At 42.1% G+C, this 19,057-nt stretch overlaps 2 protein-coding genes across 4 annotated transcripts in view; one reads left to right on the top strand and one right to left on the bottom strand.

The window, feature by feature from the left end:
• Positions 1 to 7,678, top strand: part of LOC139407081 (Rho GTPase activating protein 18) — a 22,722-nt gene extending 15,044 nt beyond the window's left edge. For 2 of the 3 annotated variants that reach the window (XM_071150436.1, XM_071150433.1), the window contains exons 8-15: positions 187 to 264; positions 686 to 845; positions 1,021 to 1,103; positions 1,201 to 1,407; positions 2,983 to 3,129; positions 3,591 to 3,718; positions 5,632 to 5,714; positions 6,244 to 7,439. In XM_071150436.1, the coding sequence (XP_071006537.1) occupies positions 187 to 264; positions 686 to 845; positions 1,021 to 1,103; positions 1,201 to 1,407; positions 2,983 to 3,129; positions 3,591 to 3,718; positions 5,632 to 5,714; positions 6,244 to 6,335 (978 nt within the window). In that variant the 3' untranslated portion in view covers positions 6,336 to 7,439. Of the gene's footprint in view, positions 1 to 186; positions 265 to 685; positions 846 to 1,020; positions 1,104 to 1,200; positions 1,408 to 2,982; positions 3,130 to 3,590; positions 3,719 to 5,631; positions 5,715 to 6,243 lie in introns of all 3 variants that reach the window. The other variant, XM_071150435.1, reaches the window with a different exon arrangement.
• Positions 6,688 to 19,057, bottom strand: LOC139407082 (enoyl-[acyl-carrier-protein] reductase, mitochondrial). Its single transcript, XM_071150437.1, has 10 exons — positions 18,678 to 19,057; positions 12,399 to 12,496; positions 11,081 to 11,212; positions 10,722 to 10,865; positions 10,427 to 10,529; positions 10,238 to 10,340; positions 10,064 to 10,137; positions 9,874 to 9,934; positions 9,673 to 9,745; positions 6,688 to 7,881 (listed from the first exon to the last, which is right to left on the bottom strand). The coding sequence occupies exons 1-10, from the start codon at positions 18,830 to 18,832 to the stop codon at positions 7,721 to 7,723; spliced, it is 1,104 nt and encodes a 367-aa protein (XP_071006538.1). The 5' UTR covers positions 18,833 to 19,057; the 3' UTR covers positions 6,688 to 7,720.

The following is a 19,057-nucleotide window of genomic DNA, read 5'->3' as shown; positions in this document are numbered from 1 at the left end:
TAGATCGAATCCCGAGCTGACAAGGTAAAAGTCTGTTGTTTTGCCCCTGAACAAGGCAGTTAAACCCACTGTTCCTAGGCCGTCATTGTAAATAAGAATTTGTTCTTAACTGACTTGCCTAGTTAAATATATATGTGCTGTCGATTTGATGGTTTAAAGCTTAAAAGTGTGTTCTCTTGTTTCCAGCTCATCTCTCACATAGAGGACGAGGGTCTGGACACAGAGGGGCTTCTACGGATACCCGGAGCAGCCATAAGAGTCAAGGTCATTGTTCGTCATTGTTGATAGATGTAGTCCTGCTTCATTCAATGTCTGGGGGAAGTATTTGCATGCTGTAACAACAGCTTAATGTAGCCAAATTCTTATTTCCCTAATGGAAAGGTTAGTGTGGTGACAGACTGTGGAAGATATGATTAGTGTTGTACTGTAGGATGGTGTGATAAAGCCTCCAGTGTGGATGTGTTTAACTATGCTTATGGGGACCAGAAGTCCGGACAAGAATAGTGAACAAACAAAAACTGGGGGACATTTTGTTGGTCCCTACAAAGTCAAATGCTATTTCTAGGCGGTTAGGGTTAGAATTACATTTAGGGTTAGGAGTTAAGGTTTAGGGAAAATAGGATTTTGTGCCCCCACCAGGTTAGTGTGTGTGTGTTAACATGTGACCTATGTGTTCGGCTGGCAGGCGGTGTGTGTGGAGCTGGAGGGGAAGTTCTACGAGGGCCTGTTCCCATGGGAGAGTCTGAAGCAGCACGATGCAGCCAGCCTGCTCAAGCTCTTCATCAGGGAGCTGCCCCACCCACTGCTCACTGTGAAGTACCTCAGCGCCTTCATCGCAGTGCTTAGTCAGTCCCCCTATACATTATGAACCACACTTTCTACACATACAGTGGTGCACTGTATGTATACTCATTTAGAATGTTGTCTCGAGTCTGTTTGACTTTTGTCTTATGTTGACTCATGGATTAGTAAAGCAATCCCGTTGCGGTTGGGTTTTTTGTTTGTTTGCCTTACTCACAGGACTGCCCACTAAGAAGCAGCAGCTGCAGGCTCTCAACTTGCTAGTCCTGCTACTTCCGGAGTCCAGCCGTGATACACTAAAGGTAGGTGGCTCTTTCCCTGTGCTCGTTCTCTAGCCAATACAGTATAGTCTCATGTTGTCTGTTGGACACATTGTAATGTATCTTGTGGCGGCTTCAGGCGCTGATGGAGTTCTTTCAGAGGGTCATAGACCACAAAGAGCAGAACAAGATGACCTTGAACAACGTTGCCGTGGTGATGGCGCCAAACATCTTCATGTTTAAAGGCTTCCGCAACAAGATCAGTGAGCAACAGGAATTTTCCCTGGCCACGGAGACGGCCAACATCGTCCGACTACTCATCAGATACCAAAACCTGCTCTGGACGGTAGGCTCAAGTCATGGTGCCTCATTTATCAATATTGCGTAGAAACTAAAATACTACTTACGAATGGAGTTTTTGAATGTTGGTATGAATATGAAAAAGTGTGATTTAACAAACAATCATACAAGCATCATACACACACACCGGTAGGGGATAACCATTGATAAATACCAATTGTTCTCAGCCTCTGTGCTCATGTATGACCTTGGCTATTTTAATTTCGAAACACCTCTAATTAACCATGTATAGTCAAAATCACAAAGCCTGTGGGGAAATGCAGCACCGTGACATGAAATACAACGTCGCAACCCAAAAAAACGAATAAAAAAATAATATTTTCAGAGACTGAGGTAGAGGTGCTAGTGTCAGAGATTGAATACAACCAAAATGTTTTATTTGGCTTGACCAGTAAAAATGAGAACATGGCTACAAAGAGAAGACTGTTAAGACAATTAGTTTATTTTGCAATGGCAAATGTACTTCACATGAGTAGGCCATCCATCCTCAACTCCCTCCTGTAGGCGTTATAGGCCAACATTACTGTTCTGCAAAATGAATGAGTCGTGCGTGCCACCTCATTCAGCAGCGTCTTTTGCAAATCACATAACCTATCCCCTGAACATTTTAAAAGTGGAGGCCTTTTCTGTTCAGTCTTTTTGGGATGGTGCTTTTATGGCGACTGTTGCTTCGTTAGTATTGGATGTCAGTGGAGGCTGCTGAGGGAGGACGGCTCATAATAATGGCTGGACTGGAATAGAGTCAATGGAATGGTATCAAACACATGGTTTTCATGTGTTTGATAGCATTCCATTGACTCTATTCCAGACATTATGATCTGTCCTCCCCTCAGAAGCCTCCACTGTTGGCTGTGCATCTGAATGTCAAGTGTTTACTTTTTTTAAGTGGGTCTTAAATCCTGTAAAAAATCCTGTAAGATTTGAGAAACGATATCTGATGAGCCAATCTGTGCATTCTGGAGAGAAAAGAAAGCCCCACCTGTCTCTAAAAACCTGCTGTCTGCCAAATGCAGCGTTTGCCAAATCCTCCAACAGAGCAAGATCATTAGATTTCCCCATTGTTAAAATACTATAAAAGACAATGGTTTCACTTGAACTTTGTGCCTATAATTTAACAAATGACTGTACTTTGTATGGATTGTTATCGTAACAAATGCGCTGATGTGGTCAAATGATATGCCTGTCAAGATATGTTGCATGAATTCACATTGGAAATGCAATGAAATCGAAAATTATTTATTTGCTACTCGCATAATTTCAGACATTTTCAACATGTATTTTCCCCCATTCTATGCCTGACAGGAAGTTTCCTTATTCCACCACGTGTGCGTACGCATGGTCATAGCTGTGCGTGGATTTACAGACACTCAAGCAAATGTTCATATTGATAAATGTCACACTTTGCGTGGAAATGATCCCACGCATGGTTTACGCACAGATTTGTGCCTAGGCATGATTGGTAAATGAGGCCCCTGTACTTTATGTATCGGGCTACTGTATGTAAATTGGTATGGCTCTTCAGTGGCACAATTTGTAATTGTATCAAACATTTTTTTCACAGATTCCTAAATTCATAATGAATCAAGTCAGAAAACAAAACACGGAGAACCAGAAGAAAGTGAGCAAAGACCGCGCCATGATGAAACTCCTAAAAAAGATGGCCTATGAGCGAGAGAAACACGAGAAACAGGAGAAACCCCTCTCTGAGGTGAGGGCAGCAGTAGCAGACAAAGGTGTCTGTCTGTCTGTAGCACCTGTATATGGTATTCCAATTGGCTCTGCGACCGTACTGAAAAGCAGTTATAGCTGAGGGCAATACCCATGCTGTTGAATGAATCAAGACGAGAATATGTGAATGACTCGACTCAAATGCCTTCTGCTCTTCCTGGTTCAACTGATGAGAGGGGGAGTGGCTCCCCTGTGACACCTAGTGGCAATGTGTAGAACTGCAACTCCATTTTTTTATTGTTTGAAAATGGCTAAAGAAGAAATTGCATAATATAACAGAATTTAAATACCTCAAATAATATTTACATTGAAGAGCAATTTTCAATAAATGCTTTTTGTATAACTGCTGTACATTTGTATTGGTTTAGTATGGAGTACAGTAGCGACACTAGTATTATGTTGGTTAGCTGAGACATGTCTGTGTTGTCTCTCCCCATGCAGGTGGACAGTAGTTCTCAGGGCTTCATCAGGGTCCAAGCCCCTCAGTTCTCTAAGGTCTCCATGGCTGTCCAGCTGACTGAAGAGTTGCAGGCATCTGATGTCCTCAGCCGCTTTCTCAGCCAGGACAGGTGAAAACCTCCGAGGGGCACTACTGTCATCCCGTTACACACAAGGCTTGCAGCCACCTAATGATTGCTCTCAGCCCACTCCCTCACACCGGGTATTCTGAGGCAGTTAAATTACACTACAGAGACATTTACACCCTGGGTGTGTTAGAACTGAGCAGCCTATGGGAGCTGTTATTTCTGTGACACTGCATAGCGTGGCTCTGATTTCTCTATATTTGTATACTGCCCTAGAAAGGCAAAACGATGCTGATTTCGACTGGCTCGGAAAAGCTGCCAGCCTGTCTGTCTCGTCCCGACTCCCGACTCCCGACACGGTCATTACCAAAGGACAGTTGGAGATCGAATTTCAATGTTACAAATGTCGGCGAGACAGACGGCAATGTTATTACAGATCTCTGCTGTTGAAAACCAAATGCTAGTCTTAAAGAAATGTGAGATAATGTCTAGATGCTTTTTACAGTGTAGCTCTAGTATATACATTGCCTGGCTGGACTGATGAGACAGTGGATTGTGCAGTCACATGGAACAGAGTCTATAGGCATTTCAAAATCATAGATGATTTAGCCGGTACTAACTTGTGGAATAGACACCGTCTGGAATGCGGTTTTAACCAATCAATGGCCAGGATTAGACCCAGACGTTGTATAAATAAGTGATAATGCATTCTTGTTATGAAGTCATTTGATTTGACCTACAGTGAGCTCCAAAAGTATTGGGACAGTGACAATTTGTGTGGTTGTTTTGGCTCTGTACTCCAGCACTTTGGATTTGAAATGATACGATGACTGAGGTTAAAGTGCAGACGGTCAGCTTTAGTTTGAGGGTATTTTTGTCCATAACTGGTGAACCGTTTAGAAATTACTGCACTTGTTGTACATAGTTATCCCCCTTCCATTTTAGGGGACCATAAGTATTGGAACAAATTCACTTATGTGAAGTAAAGTAGTGTAACGGTAGGTATCTTGTCCCATATTCATAGCACGCAGAGACTACATCAAGCTTGTTGGATGCATTTGCTGTTTGTTTTGGTTTATTTGTATTATTTTGTGCCCAATAGAAGTGAATGGTAAATAATGTATTGTCATTTTTGGAGTCCCTTTTATTGTAAATAAGAATAGAGGTTTGTTTCTTAACACCTCTACATGTATGTGGATGCTACTATGATTACGGATAATCCCAAATGAATCGTGAGAAAGTGTCAGATGCACTATTATCATACCCCCAAGACATGCTAACCTCTCATCATTATAATAACAGGGGAAGTTAGCTTTTTTTTGGGGGGGGGGGTGATATTTGTCCCAATACTTTTGGTCCCCTAAAATGGGGAGACTATGTACAAATATTATATAACTAAAGGGTTCACCCGATATGGATGAAAAATACCCTCAAATGAAATCAGACAGTCTGCGCTTCAACCTCATAGTCATTGTATCATGTCAAATCCAAAGTGCTGGAGTACAGAGCCAAAACAACAATCATTTTTTTTACATGGGTCATAGGTCAAATCAGTGGTCATGGTTGATGTGCAGAATTTTTTTTTTTAATAATAAGATAATACATCAGTGTATTATCACTTATCTACCGATGACATATTTGGCTGGACAGCAAATAAACGTTACAGCTATTTTCCCCTGTTTGTGTAGTTTACTGCTCTTTGCAGTGAAAACATGGTGGAACAAAGCCAAAGTGCAGTAACTTCACATACTGCTATTTGCCTTGGTTTTTACTTGGATTTTGTAGTTACTGCAAATGTCACACTCCATTTTCTCTGAAACGGAACATAATTGAACCAGAACACTTGGTCACAAGATTTAAACAGATACTACAAAACCTTTTGTAGGGAAGTATAAAACTCAACTGTTTTGGAATGTTACTCTTTGTAATGAGTTTTTTTGTTGTTGTTTATCCCTCAGTATGTTGTCTGTGTGTGTGTGTTCTAGCTCTGTGTCTGTGAAGAGGGAAGATCTGTGCCTTTATGAAATCGGAGGGAATATCCGTAAGTATTGCACACAGTCATTTAACACACAAACCATCTCGTATATCTCAGGTGGCTTTTCTAGTTTCTCAAACAGGATGATTCTATTACAAAGTTTTATATGTAAAAAAAGAAAAAGGGGGGGGGGGAAATAAAAGTGAAATGTCAACATCCTTCAGTAGACTATGTATTCAGACCATATTCTGCTGTAAATTCATAGTAGTACCATCCAGTAAGTCATTAAAGGTGTTTCAAATCCCCACTTTCCCTTAATTGGAGCCAGTTTGCTGCAGCAACAGGAAATGTGAATTATTATGAGTATTATAATTAGTGGACATTTTTGTAGAGGTTGATACAGGGAAAATCAAATCAGAAATGTCAAAGTAGGAATTACAAACTCCAGAAGCCTCTTTAAAAAATTTTAAAAAAAACTCATACACTACAAATTTCCTCATGCAACAGGGTGATCAAATTTAAGATCCTAGATCCTATCTGTATGTCAGACATTACCCGATTTTAGTTATTTTTGCTGTGTGTTGTTCCTGAACAGAGGAGCGCTGTCTGGATGAGGAGACCTATATGAAAGACCTGTTGGAGCTCAACCCCAGTGCAGAGTGGTTCATCAAGTGCATCCAGAGATAGGATGTCTGACTGCTCGCACCCTGCAAGGAGAACGGACGGACAGACGGGGGTACCGCAAGAGAAAAGATTTCTATCTACTTCACCATGACATGCTAATATTAAGGCTGACCACTGGACCAAAGGACAGGTATTAGTGTTAATGTTGTTGTCGTTTGTGGGGTTGTAGTTTAGAATGCTACTGGAAGTCCAACAGGAGTTGGACAGTTATGACTGAGGAGAGCCACTGAACAATAATCTGTGATAGGTCTGTGTGTTGGTGACGATAAGGGCAATTTACTATACCGTCAAGGTCCTAGATTAGTTGATCGTAATGATCAATACAGTAAATGGTCAAAAACCAAGAACAGTAGTATTATAATGACAGGTTTGTCAGACATTGTATTTACATGAAATAATAGACATGCAAACACTAATATGATGTTTTACTCTGTAGCTCATTCTCTCTTGTAAGATGGTGAGTGCATGCCTCCCCTAACTCAATTTGTGTTTTTACTGTAGTTCTTTGTAAAGGTTATATTCACTGACTCATTCCATTTCACCCAAATACTGTCCAGCGACGTCTGTAATCAGCAATGTCATTGCTCAATATTGCAGATAAATAGGCAAGTTACTTAATTTTGTGATATTTCTAAACAATTCTTCCTTGTTACTACTTTTAAATTCACTGCCAAATCATAATGTAGGGTGAGCTGAAGTGGTTGGTGGATATAGCACTCCTTAGTTCTCATAGAGGGTATTCTAGCCCCAGTTTGCTCTTCGCCACTTATCTGTGGGGTCCCTCTGAGCAATCGCTCTCCACTGTGACTTCTGTCCGTTTCATGTTGACCATGTAGACAGAATATGACCAGTGAACGAGACAGCCAATGAGAATCAAAGGGATAGCGTTAAGTACATTATTTAAAATGTTTGTTAACGTCAGTTCTCAAGCTGTGGTCCTAAACTAGCATTTCAGGTTGCTTCCTAATAACATTTAAAGTGTGGTTCTCAAAAGATGCTTTCAATGGAGGAAACGGTTTAAAATAATTTAATGTGCATGTCTGAACATTTCAATTTAGAAAGCAAAAATGGTAGAACTACAGATATGACTGTGCTGTATGAGCTGTGCTAAACGATGTGCTGTGTATACCCTCTCCCTGCCCTTATGTCGTGCTTTATACTGTAAATATGACTGTTGAAAGATGTCCCTTTGTTGTTGTATACTATATGTTCTACAGCTTCTAAAATGACCACTAAACATTTTGTAAATAATTGCGGAATTACTCATTTTTGGTGTGTGTGTGTGCTCATTTGGTATAATGCAACGGACACAATAAGATAAATGACAAAAGAAAGCAAAATAAAAAGTTTCCCTGATGGAGGATACTGTGTTTTTGTTTTGCTTGTGACTACATGAGTAGTACATGTTTCCTTTGATGCGCCTGTATTGTGGCCTGGAGGGCTTGGCTGTAGTGGTGGAAGGGAACTTGGACACAATGAGGTGGCTGGAGCTGGCCAGACTTCACGAGATCACACACAGAGGTCACCATGGTCTGTAGCTGCGTCACATCTGCAATAATATATAGATGAATTAAACAATATTCTGCTGTTCTACCTGGAACTTGTAATACATATGACAGCAAATACACTGAGAAGATTCATAGGTTCTTGTAATATCGGACATACCGTTAACATTTAGATGTAACAAATGTTGCATGTATTGTTTATACAGACGAGACAAGCTGAGCCTTCTAAGGTCTCATACATAGGACATACACATTTCAAAGCTCTTGAATACCACTCTCACATCACTTATTGAAGAAAGTCTGCCATGAATAGGTGGAAAAGGGGAGGTGAGCATGGCGTTGGATGAAGGAGAGGAGGATGAGGGAGGAAGATAAGAGGGGGAGGAGAAGGAGGAATTACTTTTATAGAAGCAGTGAATCAATTTCGTTATTAAGTGGAGATCCCTCAATCATTCTCACAATAGCACATTGGTAGCAGTATCCAGGTTTCCATCCAACCATTTCATGAGAATGAATTACCTGACACATGAAAAAAGTCACGACCGGGCTGATGGAAACATGAAATGCCGGTACAATTTTATAATGCGGATAATTTGCTCGTTCGACATGATGGGATCTTTTTGTGTTTGTCAAATTAATTATGCGAAAAATGGCGGTGGAAACGCCTATATTGATATAATAACCATCATATCGATTTAAACTTGAAGCCACGCGAGGATATGTTGTGAGGATATGTCTGTGGACCTCCCACTACGACTAGGGAAAGCATTCAGTTTATTAGGATCAGATTAAATAAATCATGAGCTTGATGCTCCTTTCCAATTCATATCGGGGGTCTTATTCTGGTGACATGATGATCGGTGCTTGACTACCGTTTTACAAATACAAATAATATCGCTCGTATCCATAATATTCTCAATGTAGGTAGCCTACCCGGACTGTATCTGCAAGCTGTTGGCTAGAGCGCATGTACCAAGACCGGAGTGGGCCTATTTACTATATAACGCAACAGCTTTTGTGACAAAAACATCAGTTAAGTTGAAAAAACGATGCGAAACCCATTTAATAGTATTTTTAATTTGGTACATGGGAATTTAACAGCAAAAGTGATTTTTATGTGCACTACGTCATCACGCACAGCATTTTATCCACACAAAAAAGTAAGTTTGATGGAAACAGCTCTGGTGCGAAAATGCGCATATTGTTTTATAGAGATTTTTAAATGTTCGCATGAAAATCTGTTGAAAATTGGATGGAAACCTAGCTAGTGACAAATATCAAAGCTAGGCTGGGTTTGGTTAAAACCCTGAATGGAAGACCAAAGGCATAGCTGTATATAAATCAACTGTCCAGTAGGTGGTGCTGCCCAGCCTTAACCATAAACTCAAACCTGAAAATGTATAGTAATGCTCATGTTTTTGACTTATAAAAACTATGTGAAACCTATATGGAAATCATTTATTTTGTCGAGGTTACATTGTCAGAACATACACACTTTTATTATAAGATTCATAGATGACTGATATAATTCATATATTCTGCCTCAAATATGTCACAATCATGTATTAAATTGTGTATGTCATATAAGGAATATACTGTAAGTCAACACATACAAATACACCGTGACATATAAGGACAAATATACAAAATATTACCAGATCCTATGTAATTACATTGATTATTAGATTTTTGTATTAATTTTTTCTTCTGCCATACAAGATTCTTATTTGTTTTTGATTATTATTTTCCATATGGAGACATGGTTCAGTCTTTGAAAGTTGGATAAAGTGTTCACTCGAAGGTTAAAGTGAGTGAGCATTGTGCAGCAAGTTTACCTTTACTATTGTTTCTTTTCCACTGCGTCATCCAGAATCCTTGTAATGTTATATTCTTAAAAATGAGAGATTTCTTTTTTCGGGAGCCAAAGAAAACAGAAATGTCAAGGATGTGCTGTCAGCAAGGTTATATATGGTGCAATTTACAGTGCAATTTGAGAATCATTTGCAATTTACGTTGAACAACAAAAATTAACTCACAGCTGGAATCTGGAGAGGCTTTTTGGCCATCCCACCATATGTCACTAAAGTTGCCCCATCACTGTGAGGGCATTCAAAAAGAGGGATTAGCTTTCACAGAGAATCAGTCCTTTCAAAGCCTAAATTAACATGATGGATTACATTATTTATGCAGACCATGTTGCAGTAAAGATTTTGGCTAGAAACCTACCAAAGACTAGAGAGGACAAGTCCACCACTCCGGCCTCCCACACAGTTCAAACCCAGGATGGGCTTTGGGAGCTCCTAAAATGGCAATACATTAGTGTAGTCTACAGTTGACTGTTGGAAAGAAGCCAATACCTCTAATCTCATCATACATTTGATGGTGTATCTATTCTCTTACCTGAATTACGTTATCCAAACCTAGACACTGCAGCTCTTCTTCAGTGATAACAAAATCAGCTCCCATCGATTTTAGTTCCTCCTCCAACTCTTGTCGATTGGGTCTGAGAGAAAACATGAAAAATTTACTCATTGAATTAAAATACGAACACTATTGTTATGGTCTGGGTCGATACTAGACAGTCCCCACCTGTCTCTGATGATGTTGATGGTCTTCACCCCCAAGGCAGCAGCTATTTGAATGACAGCCTGACCCACTGCACTGTTGGATCCATTCTGCATCACAGTGGCCCCTGCAGACAATGAATAAATGATTGAATTAAGTAATTATTTATTCATTAATTAATACTTGTTTACTGCTTATGAAGCACCATTTCATACAAAGTTTCCCACTTGAGTAACAGTAGCTTGTACAGGCAACAAGAATAGACCAAAAGGACAGGGTGTCCCAAATAAATAATGTTTATCGAACTACTGTTGTCTACCTGGTTTGAGTGTAACAAAGTCCTGCAGCATCCTGTAGGCAGTGCAGGGGTTCACCCCGATGGTAGCAGCCCCCAGCAGAGGGATGTCCTTGGGGACCTGGAGAAGGTCATCAGCCTCACACACTGCCTCTGTCCTCCATGTACCTTTAAACAGAACCCCACCCAAACGCTGTCTCACAATGATGATGTCATGTCACACAACACAAATACAACAAGTAGTTTGAGACTCTTGTCTCAATCATTTCATATCACTAGGTCTGGTCAGGGTAAAACGGAAGGTATCCACATGGCCCTCCCATCACTGTGGTTTTACAGACAGAAGAGGAATGTACTGTAGTACTGATGTACTGTTTTCTCACCAAAGCCAGCATCCCACGGTATGGCCCAGTCTCCTGGTCTCAGAGAGGTGACCTTCCGACCAACCTCCACCACCTCCCCCACTCCCTCATTCCCACCCACAGCAGGAAACACTGGAAGGATTGGGTATGTGCCTGTGGATAACAATGCAAATAACTGTTTTATACCCTGTGGAGTCTTGAAAACCCGATCCCTAGGCAACAGCAGTGGGAGGCGAACTGAATGTCTAGAGAGAATCTATGGTAACACGAGTTAACCGGCGCCAGGCTCCAGCACCTTATGGGTGCAAAAGGAAAAGTAGAATAATAAGCAGGATAAACCAAGGTTATGCCAAAATTAGGGTGGTTGAGGCTGGGGTTAGGGTTGTGGTTGTGGTTGAGGCTGGGGTTAAGGATGAACTGGAATGTTGACATGAAGCTAGGGTTGTGGTTGAGGCTGGGGTTAGGGTTGTGGTTGGGGTTAGGGTTGTGGTTGAGACTGGGGTTAGGGATGAACTGGAATGTTGACACGAAGGTAGGGTTAGGGTTGTGGTTCAGGCTGGGGTTAGGATTGTGGTTCAGGCTGGGGTTAGGTTTGAACCGGGACGTGGACATGAATCTAGGGTTAGGGTTGTGGTTGAGGCTTGGGTTAGGGTTGTTGCTGAGGCTGGGGTTAGGGATGTGGTTGAGGCTGGGGGTTAGGATTGCGGTTCGGGCAGGGGTTAGGTTTGAACCGGGACGTGGACATGAAGCTAGGGTTAGGGTTGTGGTTGAGGCTGGGGTTAGGGTTGTGGTTGAGGCTGGGGTTAAGGATGAACTGGAATGTTGACATGAAGGTAGGGTTAGGGTTGTGGTTGAGGCTGAGGTTAGGGTTGTGGTTGAGGCTGGAGTTAGGGTTGTGGTTGAGGCTGGAGTTAGTGTTGTGGTTAAGGCTGGGGTTAGTGTTGTGGTTGAGGCTGGGGTTAGGGATGTGGTTGAGGCTGGGGTTAGGGATGTGGTTGAGGATGGGGTTAGTGTTGTGGCTGAGGCTGGGTTTAGGGTTGAACCTTGACATGCACATGATGAAGCTAGGTTTAGGGTTGTGGTTGAGGCTGGGGTTAGGGTTGTGGCTAAGGCTGGGGTTAGGGTTGTGGCTGAGGCTGGGGTTAGGGTTGTGGCTGAGGCTGGGGTTAGGGTTGAACCGGGATGTGGACATAAGCCTAATGTAACCCTAGCCCTGTTCAACCACCTCTACATGCTTTAGTCTTAGTTATTATGAAGTGTTACCAAATCTCTTAAAGATACAGTCTCTATTAACTGATTATCTATCATGTATGATTGATTCATGCAGTATGAATGTTACCTTGTAGCATGTTAATATCAGCTGGATTCACTGGTGCTGCCAACATCCTCAGTCTGACACTGTGTTGACCCAGGCCTGGCAAGGACATCTCCTCCATTCTATTATACGGACAATAACACAATCATGTAAACTACAAATTGCCATCCACATTGATGTTTAGGAGTTTCTTTATTCATATTGAGGAAACAAGTTTACAGCTACAGCAATGATAAAGACTTAAAACTGGAGAAACAGCACATGGACATAATGTCTTTGACAATCTTTTTTATATATTTTTCAATTCGCTTTGGGGCTATTTTCACAAGTATGTGGTAAATTTTAAAAACTCTTAGTACAAAACTACAAACTGGTAACACTTGTAACGCAGCAAGTCTTATATTGCAAATCCTTTTTATTGTGCCCTCATTGATCCAGTATACAACCATTGATCCAGTATACTGTGAAACATTGATTTAAATCACCCAAAACACAACGTAATGACATCTTCTCAATTTAATTGTTTTAACGCCCAGTTAATCCAACGAGGAAAAATGCAAGACACGTGTTTCAAAATAGCCCTGTGAATGTAATTTGCTACAGCACTCTAAGTTACAGTACATTACACTGTTTTCACATTAGGAAATGCACTTGCTTTAGTCCTCAAAATATCCTCTCTTTCTAGCCCATGTCTGATCAAAGGTGTGATCATTGAAGGTGTGATCATTGAAGGTGTGATCATTGAAGGTGTGATCATTTCACAATCATTGATGGGAAAAAAATATATATATTGTTCCGATATAATTACAAAATAGGTGTACTGTAATCAAATGAAGTAAATTGAATTAATTAAATTAACATAACTTTTAGCATGGCACTAGTTTTCATCATGCCGGTCTTGAACATTTGGCCATAGGCTCTCATCGACATCACAGTAAATATTCTCACTGTTTATGCACCTGGGGGAAAAAAAACTTTTGGCAAGGAAAACTCGACTTGAGTGGGTTGAGTCACTGATGTTATCTTCCTGTCCGGTCTTGTGCCCCCTCGGGCTCGTGTGGTAGGGGAGATCTTCTCTGCCTTGTCTCAGGGTAGTAAGTTTGTGGTCTGTTCATATCCCTCTGGTGTTGTGGGGGATACGCTTTGACAAAGTGAGTGGGGTTATATCCTGCCTGGTTGGCCCTATCCAGGGGTGTCTTCAGACAGGGCCACAGTGTCTCCCGACCCCCCTATCTCAGTCTCCAGCATCTATGTTGCAATAGTTTATGTGCCTGAGGGCTACGGTCATTCTGTCCTATCTGGTGTTTTTCTCCTGTATTATCTGGTGTCCTGTATGATCTTAAGTAATAGCCCTCTAAATCGCCCATCTCTCTCTCTCCCTCTCTCCCTCCCTCCCTCCTCCTCCTCCTCCCGGAGGACCTGAGCCCTAGGACCATGCCTCAGGACTACCTGGCCTGATGACTCCTGGCTGTTCCCATCCCCAGTCCACCTTGTCGTGCGGCTGATCCAGTTTCTACTGTTCTGCCTGCGGTTATGGAACCCTGTCCTTTTCACCGGATGTGCTACCCTATCCCGGGCCTGCTGTTTTGACCCTCTCTCTCCCTATCTCTCTCGCTCTCTCTACCACACCTGCTGTCTCGACCTCTGAATGCTTGGCTATGAAAAGCCAACTGATATTGACTCCTGAAGTGCTGGCCTGTTGCACCCTCTATAACCACTGTGATTATTATTTGACCATGCTAGTTCTATGACCGTTTGAACATCTTGATGAACGATCTGGCCTTAATGGCCATGTACTCTTATAATCTCCACCCGGCACAGCCAGAAGAGGACAGGCCACCCCTCAGAACCTGGTTCTCTTTAGGTTTTTCCTAGCCACCGTGCTTCTACATTTGCATTGCTTGCTCTTTGGGGTTTTAGGCTGGCTTCTGTACACGACCTTTGTGACAATCTGTTGATGTAAAAAGCTTTATAAATACATTTGATTGATTGATTGAAGTGGATTTAACAGCTGACATCGATAAGGGCTTTCACATGGATTCACCTGGTCAGTCTATGTCATGGAAAGTGTTTCCTGAAGTTTTGTCCACCCAGTGTACATATGAAGTGGGTAAAACAGTATGTAAACATTATTAAAGTGACCAGTGTTCAATGACTATATACATAGGGCAGCAGTCTCTAAGGTGCAGGGTTGAGTACCGGGATGTAGCCGGCTAGTAACAGTGATTAAAGTTCAGGGCATGGTACTGGGCAGAGGCCAGCTGGTGGTGACTATTTAACTGGAGATAGAAGCTGTTTTTCAGTCTCTCGGTCCCAGCTTTAATGTACATATACTGTCTCTGCCTTTCAGATGGAAGCGGGGTGAACAGGCCGTGGCTCGGGTGGCTGAGGTCCTTGATGATCTTCTTGTCCTTTCTGTGACACTGGGTGCTGTAGATGTCCTGGAGGGCAGGCAGTGTGCCCCTGGTAATGCGTTGGGCTGACCGCACCATCATCTAGAGAGCCCTGCAGTTGTGAACGGTGCAGTTGCCGTACCAGGCGGTGATACAGCCCGACAGGATGCTCTCAATGGTGCATCTGTAGAAGTTTGTGAGGGTTTTGGGGGCCAAGCCACATATCTTCATCCCCCTGAGGTTGAAGAAGCGCTGTTGTCTGTATAGAGAAAACATTTCAGGTTGTCAGTGATGTGCACGCAGAGGAACTTGAAGCTTTTCACCCTCTCCACTGCGGCCCCGTTGATGTGGGATGGGGGGGGGGGGGGGTGCTCCCTCTGCTGTCTCCTGAAGTCCACGATCAGCTCCTTCGTTTTGTTGACATTGAGGGAGAGGTTATTTGAGGGGGAGGAGTTATTTTCCTGGCACCACTCTGCCAGGGCCCTCACCTCCTTCCTGTAGGCTGTCTCGTTATTGTTGGTAAATAGGCCTATCACTTTTGTGTCATCTGCAAACTTTATGATTGAGTTGGAGACGTGTGTGGCCACCGTATGACCTGGCGAAATCCTGCACGGAGCCTTCACCGTGCTGCCACTTTAAGAGCGCATCAGCAGTAAGGAAGGAGGAAATAAAGATAGCTCCTCCGGCTCTCTGTGCGAAGCGCTCGGTTGGCGCGCAGTTTGACAGTGTGTGCAACTCTGCAGAAGTCTTGTTTATTTTCAGCTTGCTTAGTTGTAAAGTCGATCCGCCGGTGTTACCGCTCTAGGTCGTGGTTGTAATATTTTGGGACCGCTCCTGTCATTGTTCGCATGGCGTAGTAGCAACATTGTTGCTTTGAAAAACAAACCGTCAGGTGTATCAGACGGACAGACAGTGCAACTTCAAGCCTGAAGTCAACTGCAAAGAACACCCCCTCTCTCTCTTACTCTCATTTCCCCTCTATCGCTCCAGTGCTTTACTCTGCAGCAGACTGTCTTTTTTTGTTAGGGCGTTCCCTTTGGTGTTTAGTGTCGAGCGACTATTAGTCCCCTGCCAGTTGTATTTGGTGTGACGTTTTAGTTAAGAGAGTTTCCGTGAGAGTTATTGTTTAATGTTGTTTGAACTGTATTGATTTTGTGTGGGACTATTTACATTTCGCCGAGAATATTATTTTTTTATATTTTAAGGCCTTTGTTTGGTCTATGAACCCCCCACCCCACACATCCATTCATATCTCCTGCACTCCTCCCCTGGGAGGTAATACAGATCATTACAAATAATTTGATGTTGATGACTGGGTTCTTGTCAATTGCTTCTATGAAGTTGCAGTTAAATTGCTCTGCCATTAAAATTGTATAAGGTATTATTGATTGGGTTACTGGCAAACAGGCAGTGTTGCCAACTTAGCGACTTTGTCGCTATATTTAGCGAGTATTCAAAACCCTCTAGCGACACATTTTTTTCAAATCGACTAGCGACAAATCTAGCGATTTTTTTTCTGGTGTTTATTTGAGACTTTTAGAGACTCTGAAGTGAAAGCACGTATCGTTCTTACTCTTCTCAACAAGCAGGGGCCCCACCCACGTCCCAAAGCACTCGTGCAGCAGTCCCTCCCAGCTGCAGTCAGAGCAGGAGATGTTCACCCCTCCGCGTCCAGACTGCAAATTAATCGCACATGCGGGAATCCGCCGCCGGCTGATCCCGCCCTGGCTTACATTCAGGGCGGGATGTAAATGTAAAATGTTATTTTTCTAAAAAATCCCTGCACAAAAATTAATCACTGCATTTGACTCACACAGCCTCAGTCACTTACTCACCTTGTCCACTGCATCTCTGTGACATAAGCTAAACATCTAGCTGGCTAGCTCATAATGTCTCAGTCTAAACTATACACGCAAAAATACAGAAAGGAGTGGGAATCAAACCCTGAATTCAAAGGCTGGTTGAACACGTTTATTGGAGTTGATACACGGGCATACTGCCTGTATTGTAAGGCTGATTTCTACGCCAAATTTAGTGAGGTAAAAAGGTATGACAACTCAAAAATATACTCAAAAGGCAAAGCCTTATAACTGTTCCACCCAAAACAAGCTGCCATTTATGGTTAAAAAAATGGACTCTGCAAAAAAGGCGCTATCGCTGAACACTGTTCCATGCTGTCATGTGATCACATTGGAGAAGCATGTAGAGCTGCTTTCTCAGACTCCACTGCTGCTACCCACTTCAAAATGCACAGGACAAAGTGCACAGGAATGATTAATGCTGTTCTAGCACCATACTTTCTGAAAAAGTTGGTCGCAGATGTGGGTGAGCAGCGTTTCAGCTTCCTCCTCGATGAGTCCACGGATGTAAGTGTTTCTAAGTACCTGGGGGTTGTGATAAGGTACTTTAGTGACACCAAGCAGACAATTGTATCAACATTTCTGGGGCTTGTTGAGTTGGAGGGAGGAGATGCCAAATCTATAGCCCGTGCTGTTGTGGCTTTCCTCGAGAAGCGTTGTCTTAAAAAAGAGAAACTCCTGGGGATAGGGACTGACAATGCCTCTGTTATGACAGGGATTAACAATGGGGTCCATAAAGTGATGGAGGAGGAGTAAAGCCTCAAATATCTGGTTCTTATTCGCTGTGTGTGCCACTCTCTGCAGCTTGCTCATTTGTAGTTCTAAACATATTTAGGGTGTTTTTTTTACTCACTTTTTGTCTCTCCCACAATGTTATTCCTCTCTCCTACAGCGTCTATCACAATTACATGCACATGGCCAATTATGCAAATTAGGCGATGACGTCATTTAGCGACTTCTAGCGACTTTTAGGACAGCCAATAGCTACTTTGCCTTACTGAGGAGTTGGCAACACTGCAGGCTACACTCAGTCTCTTCTGCAGATAGATGTGTGTGCGTCTGGTAGTGGGTCTCTATCTATCCTACTCTTTTCCTTTCGGCAGGGTTAATACCTGCCTGGAGCCCGAACAAAAATCTTTATCTTTATCCTCTCTAACAATACCACTACAACCTTAAACAACTATATGGGTAATGCAAAGGGAAACTGCACTAAAATCTAAACGTGTTCATCCAACTGTCTTGGCTGTCTCATGCTGTGTGTGAAGATATGTCATAATCAGGAATGCCTGAACTTGGAGTCCGATAGAAAACCAAGGCAAACTGCAGTAACTGAGGTCAAAACACAAGGTGCAGTACATGTATTTAAAAAAAAAAATAATGTAATGTTTTATTTAATGCTATTTGCCTTGGTTTTTACTAGGATTTTGTAGTTACTGCAAATTTGACTCTCCATTTTCTTTGAAGCGGAACATAATTGAACCAGGACACTTTTTGTCACAAGAAAAAAAAACATACAAAAATGACTAATATAAAATAAATGTTCACAAGATAAAAATGACACAGAGCCTGATTTCAGTCTTAACTAAATTTGACCAAATGCGTAGTTACTGCTGTTTTCAATTGTATAGCAGAGTACATCTATTAAAATTATAATAGTCATTATAATAGTACATTACAGTATATATCATACTATATGATATACTTTACAAATGTACATTTTCATTATGTAGTTCTTAATCTGTAGTAGAAAAAAACATAAGTAATTAAGTTAAGGATTAAGTAATAGTAAAATGTATTTTAACAAATGAGAAGACAATCATATTGAAAGTAATGTCAGCATTGCAATGTGAAACATGTATTTCTAGATGAAATACTGATTAGGTTTGGTGAAAAAGTGACTATGATTTTGTGTGTTGTACAGCACTTAGTCAATTGAAAATGTGCTTAGAGTTTTGAAACAACTCTTTTCATTTCACAGTGAGCATCTCAAATTCCCTGGCAGATGTCTTCCAATCGACACACACGTATGGCAACATCATATGATCCCTTACCTGACTGTGTCATAGTGATGTCCGTGCTTTCGGTAGACCAGTGCTGAGCAGGAGTGGAGTTGCCGTAGAGCACCAGGGGCCAGGGTGGTTCTGCTCTCTCTCTGCCACAGGGGCAGCACTCTCTTCTGGGTCAGTCTGAACAGAGGCCTCCTCATGACGATTGATGCAGCAAAGGCCACACTATGGATGAACCAGGTCTACTTCTACATGGCATTAATGGTACACTGCCTCTCAGTAATCTCACTTCCTTAAACCTGAAAGTCCTAATGGACTGGGAGGGTGAAGAAAGCATGTGTTTTCCCGTATCTCATCTTCACTGTGGTGCTGACCCTGAAGCTAAATACTTCATGATTGTGTAACAGCCTTCTAAAAATCGTAAA

The sequence above is a fragment of the Oncorhynchus clarkii genome, chromosome 4 (assembly GCF_045791955.1).
Source record: "Oncorhynchus clarkii lewisi isolate Uvic-CL-2024 chromosome 4, UVic_Ocla_1.0, whole genome shotgun sequence".
NCBI lineage: Eukaryota > Metazoa > Chordata > Actinopteri > Salmoniformes > Salmonidae > Oncorhynchus > Oncorhynchus clarkii.
The sequence above is the reverse complement of the archived record's forward strand: the minus strand, read 5'-3'. Positions and strand labels throughout refer to the sequence as shown.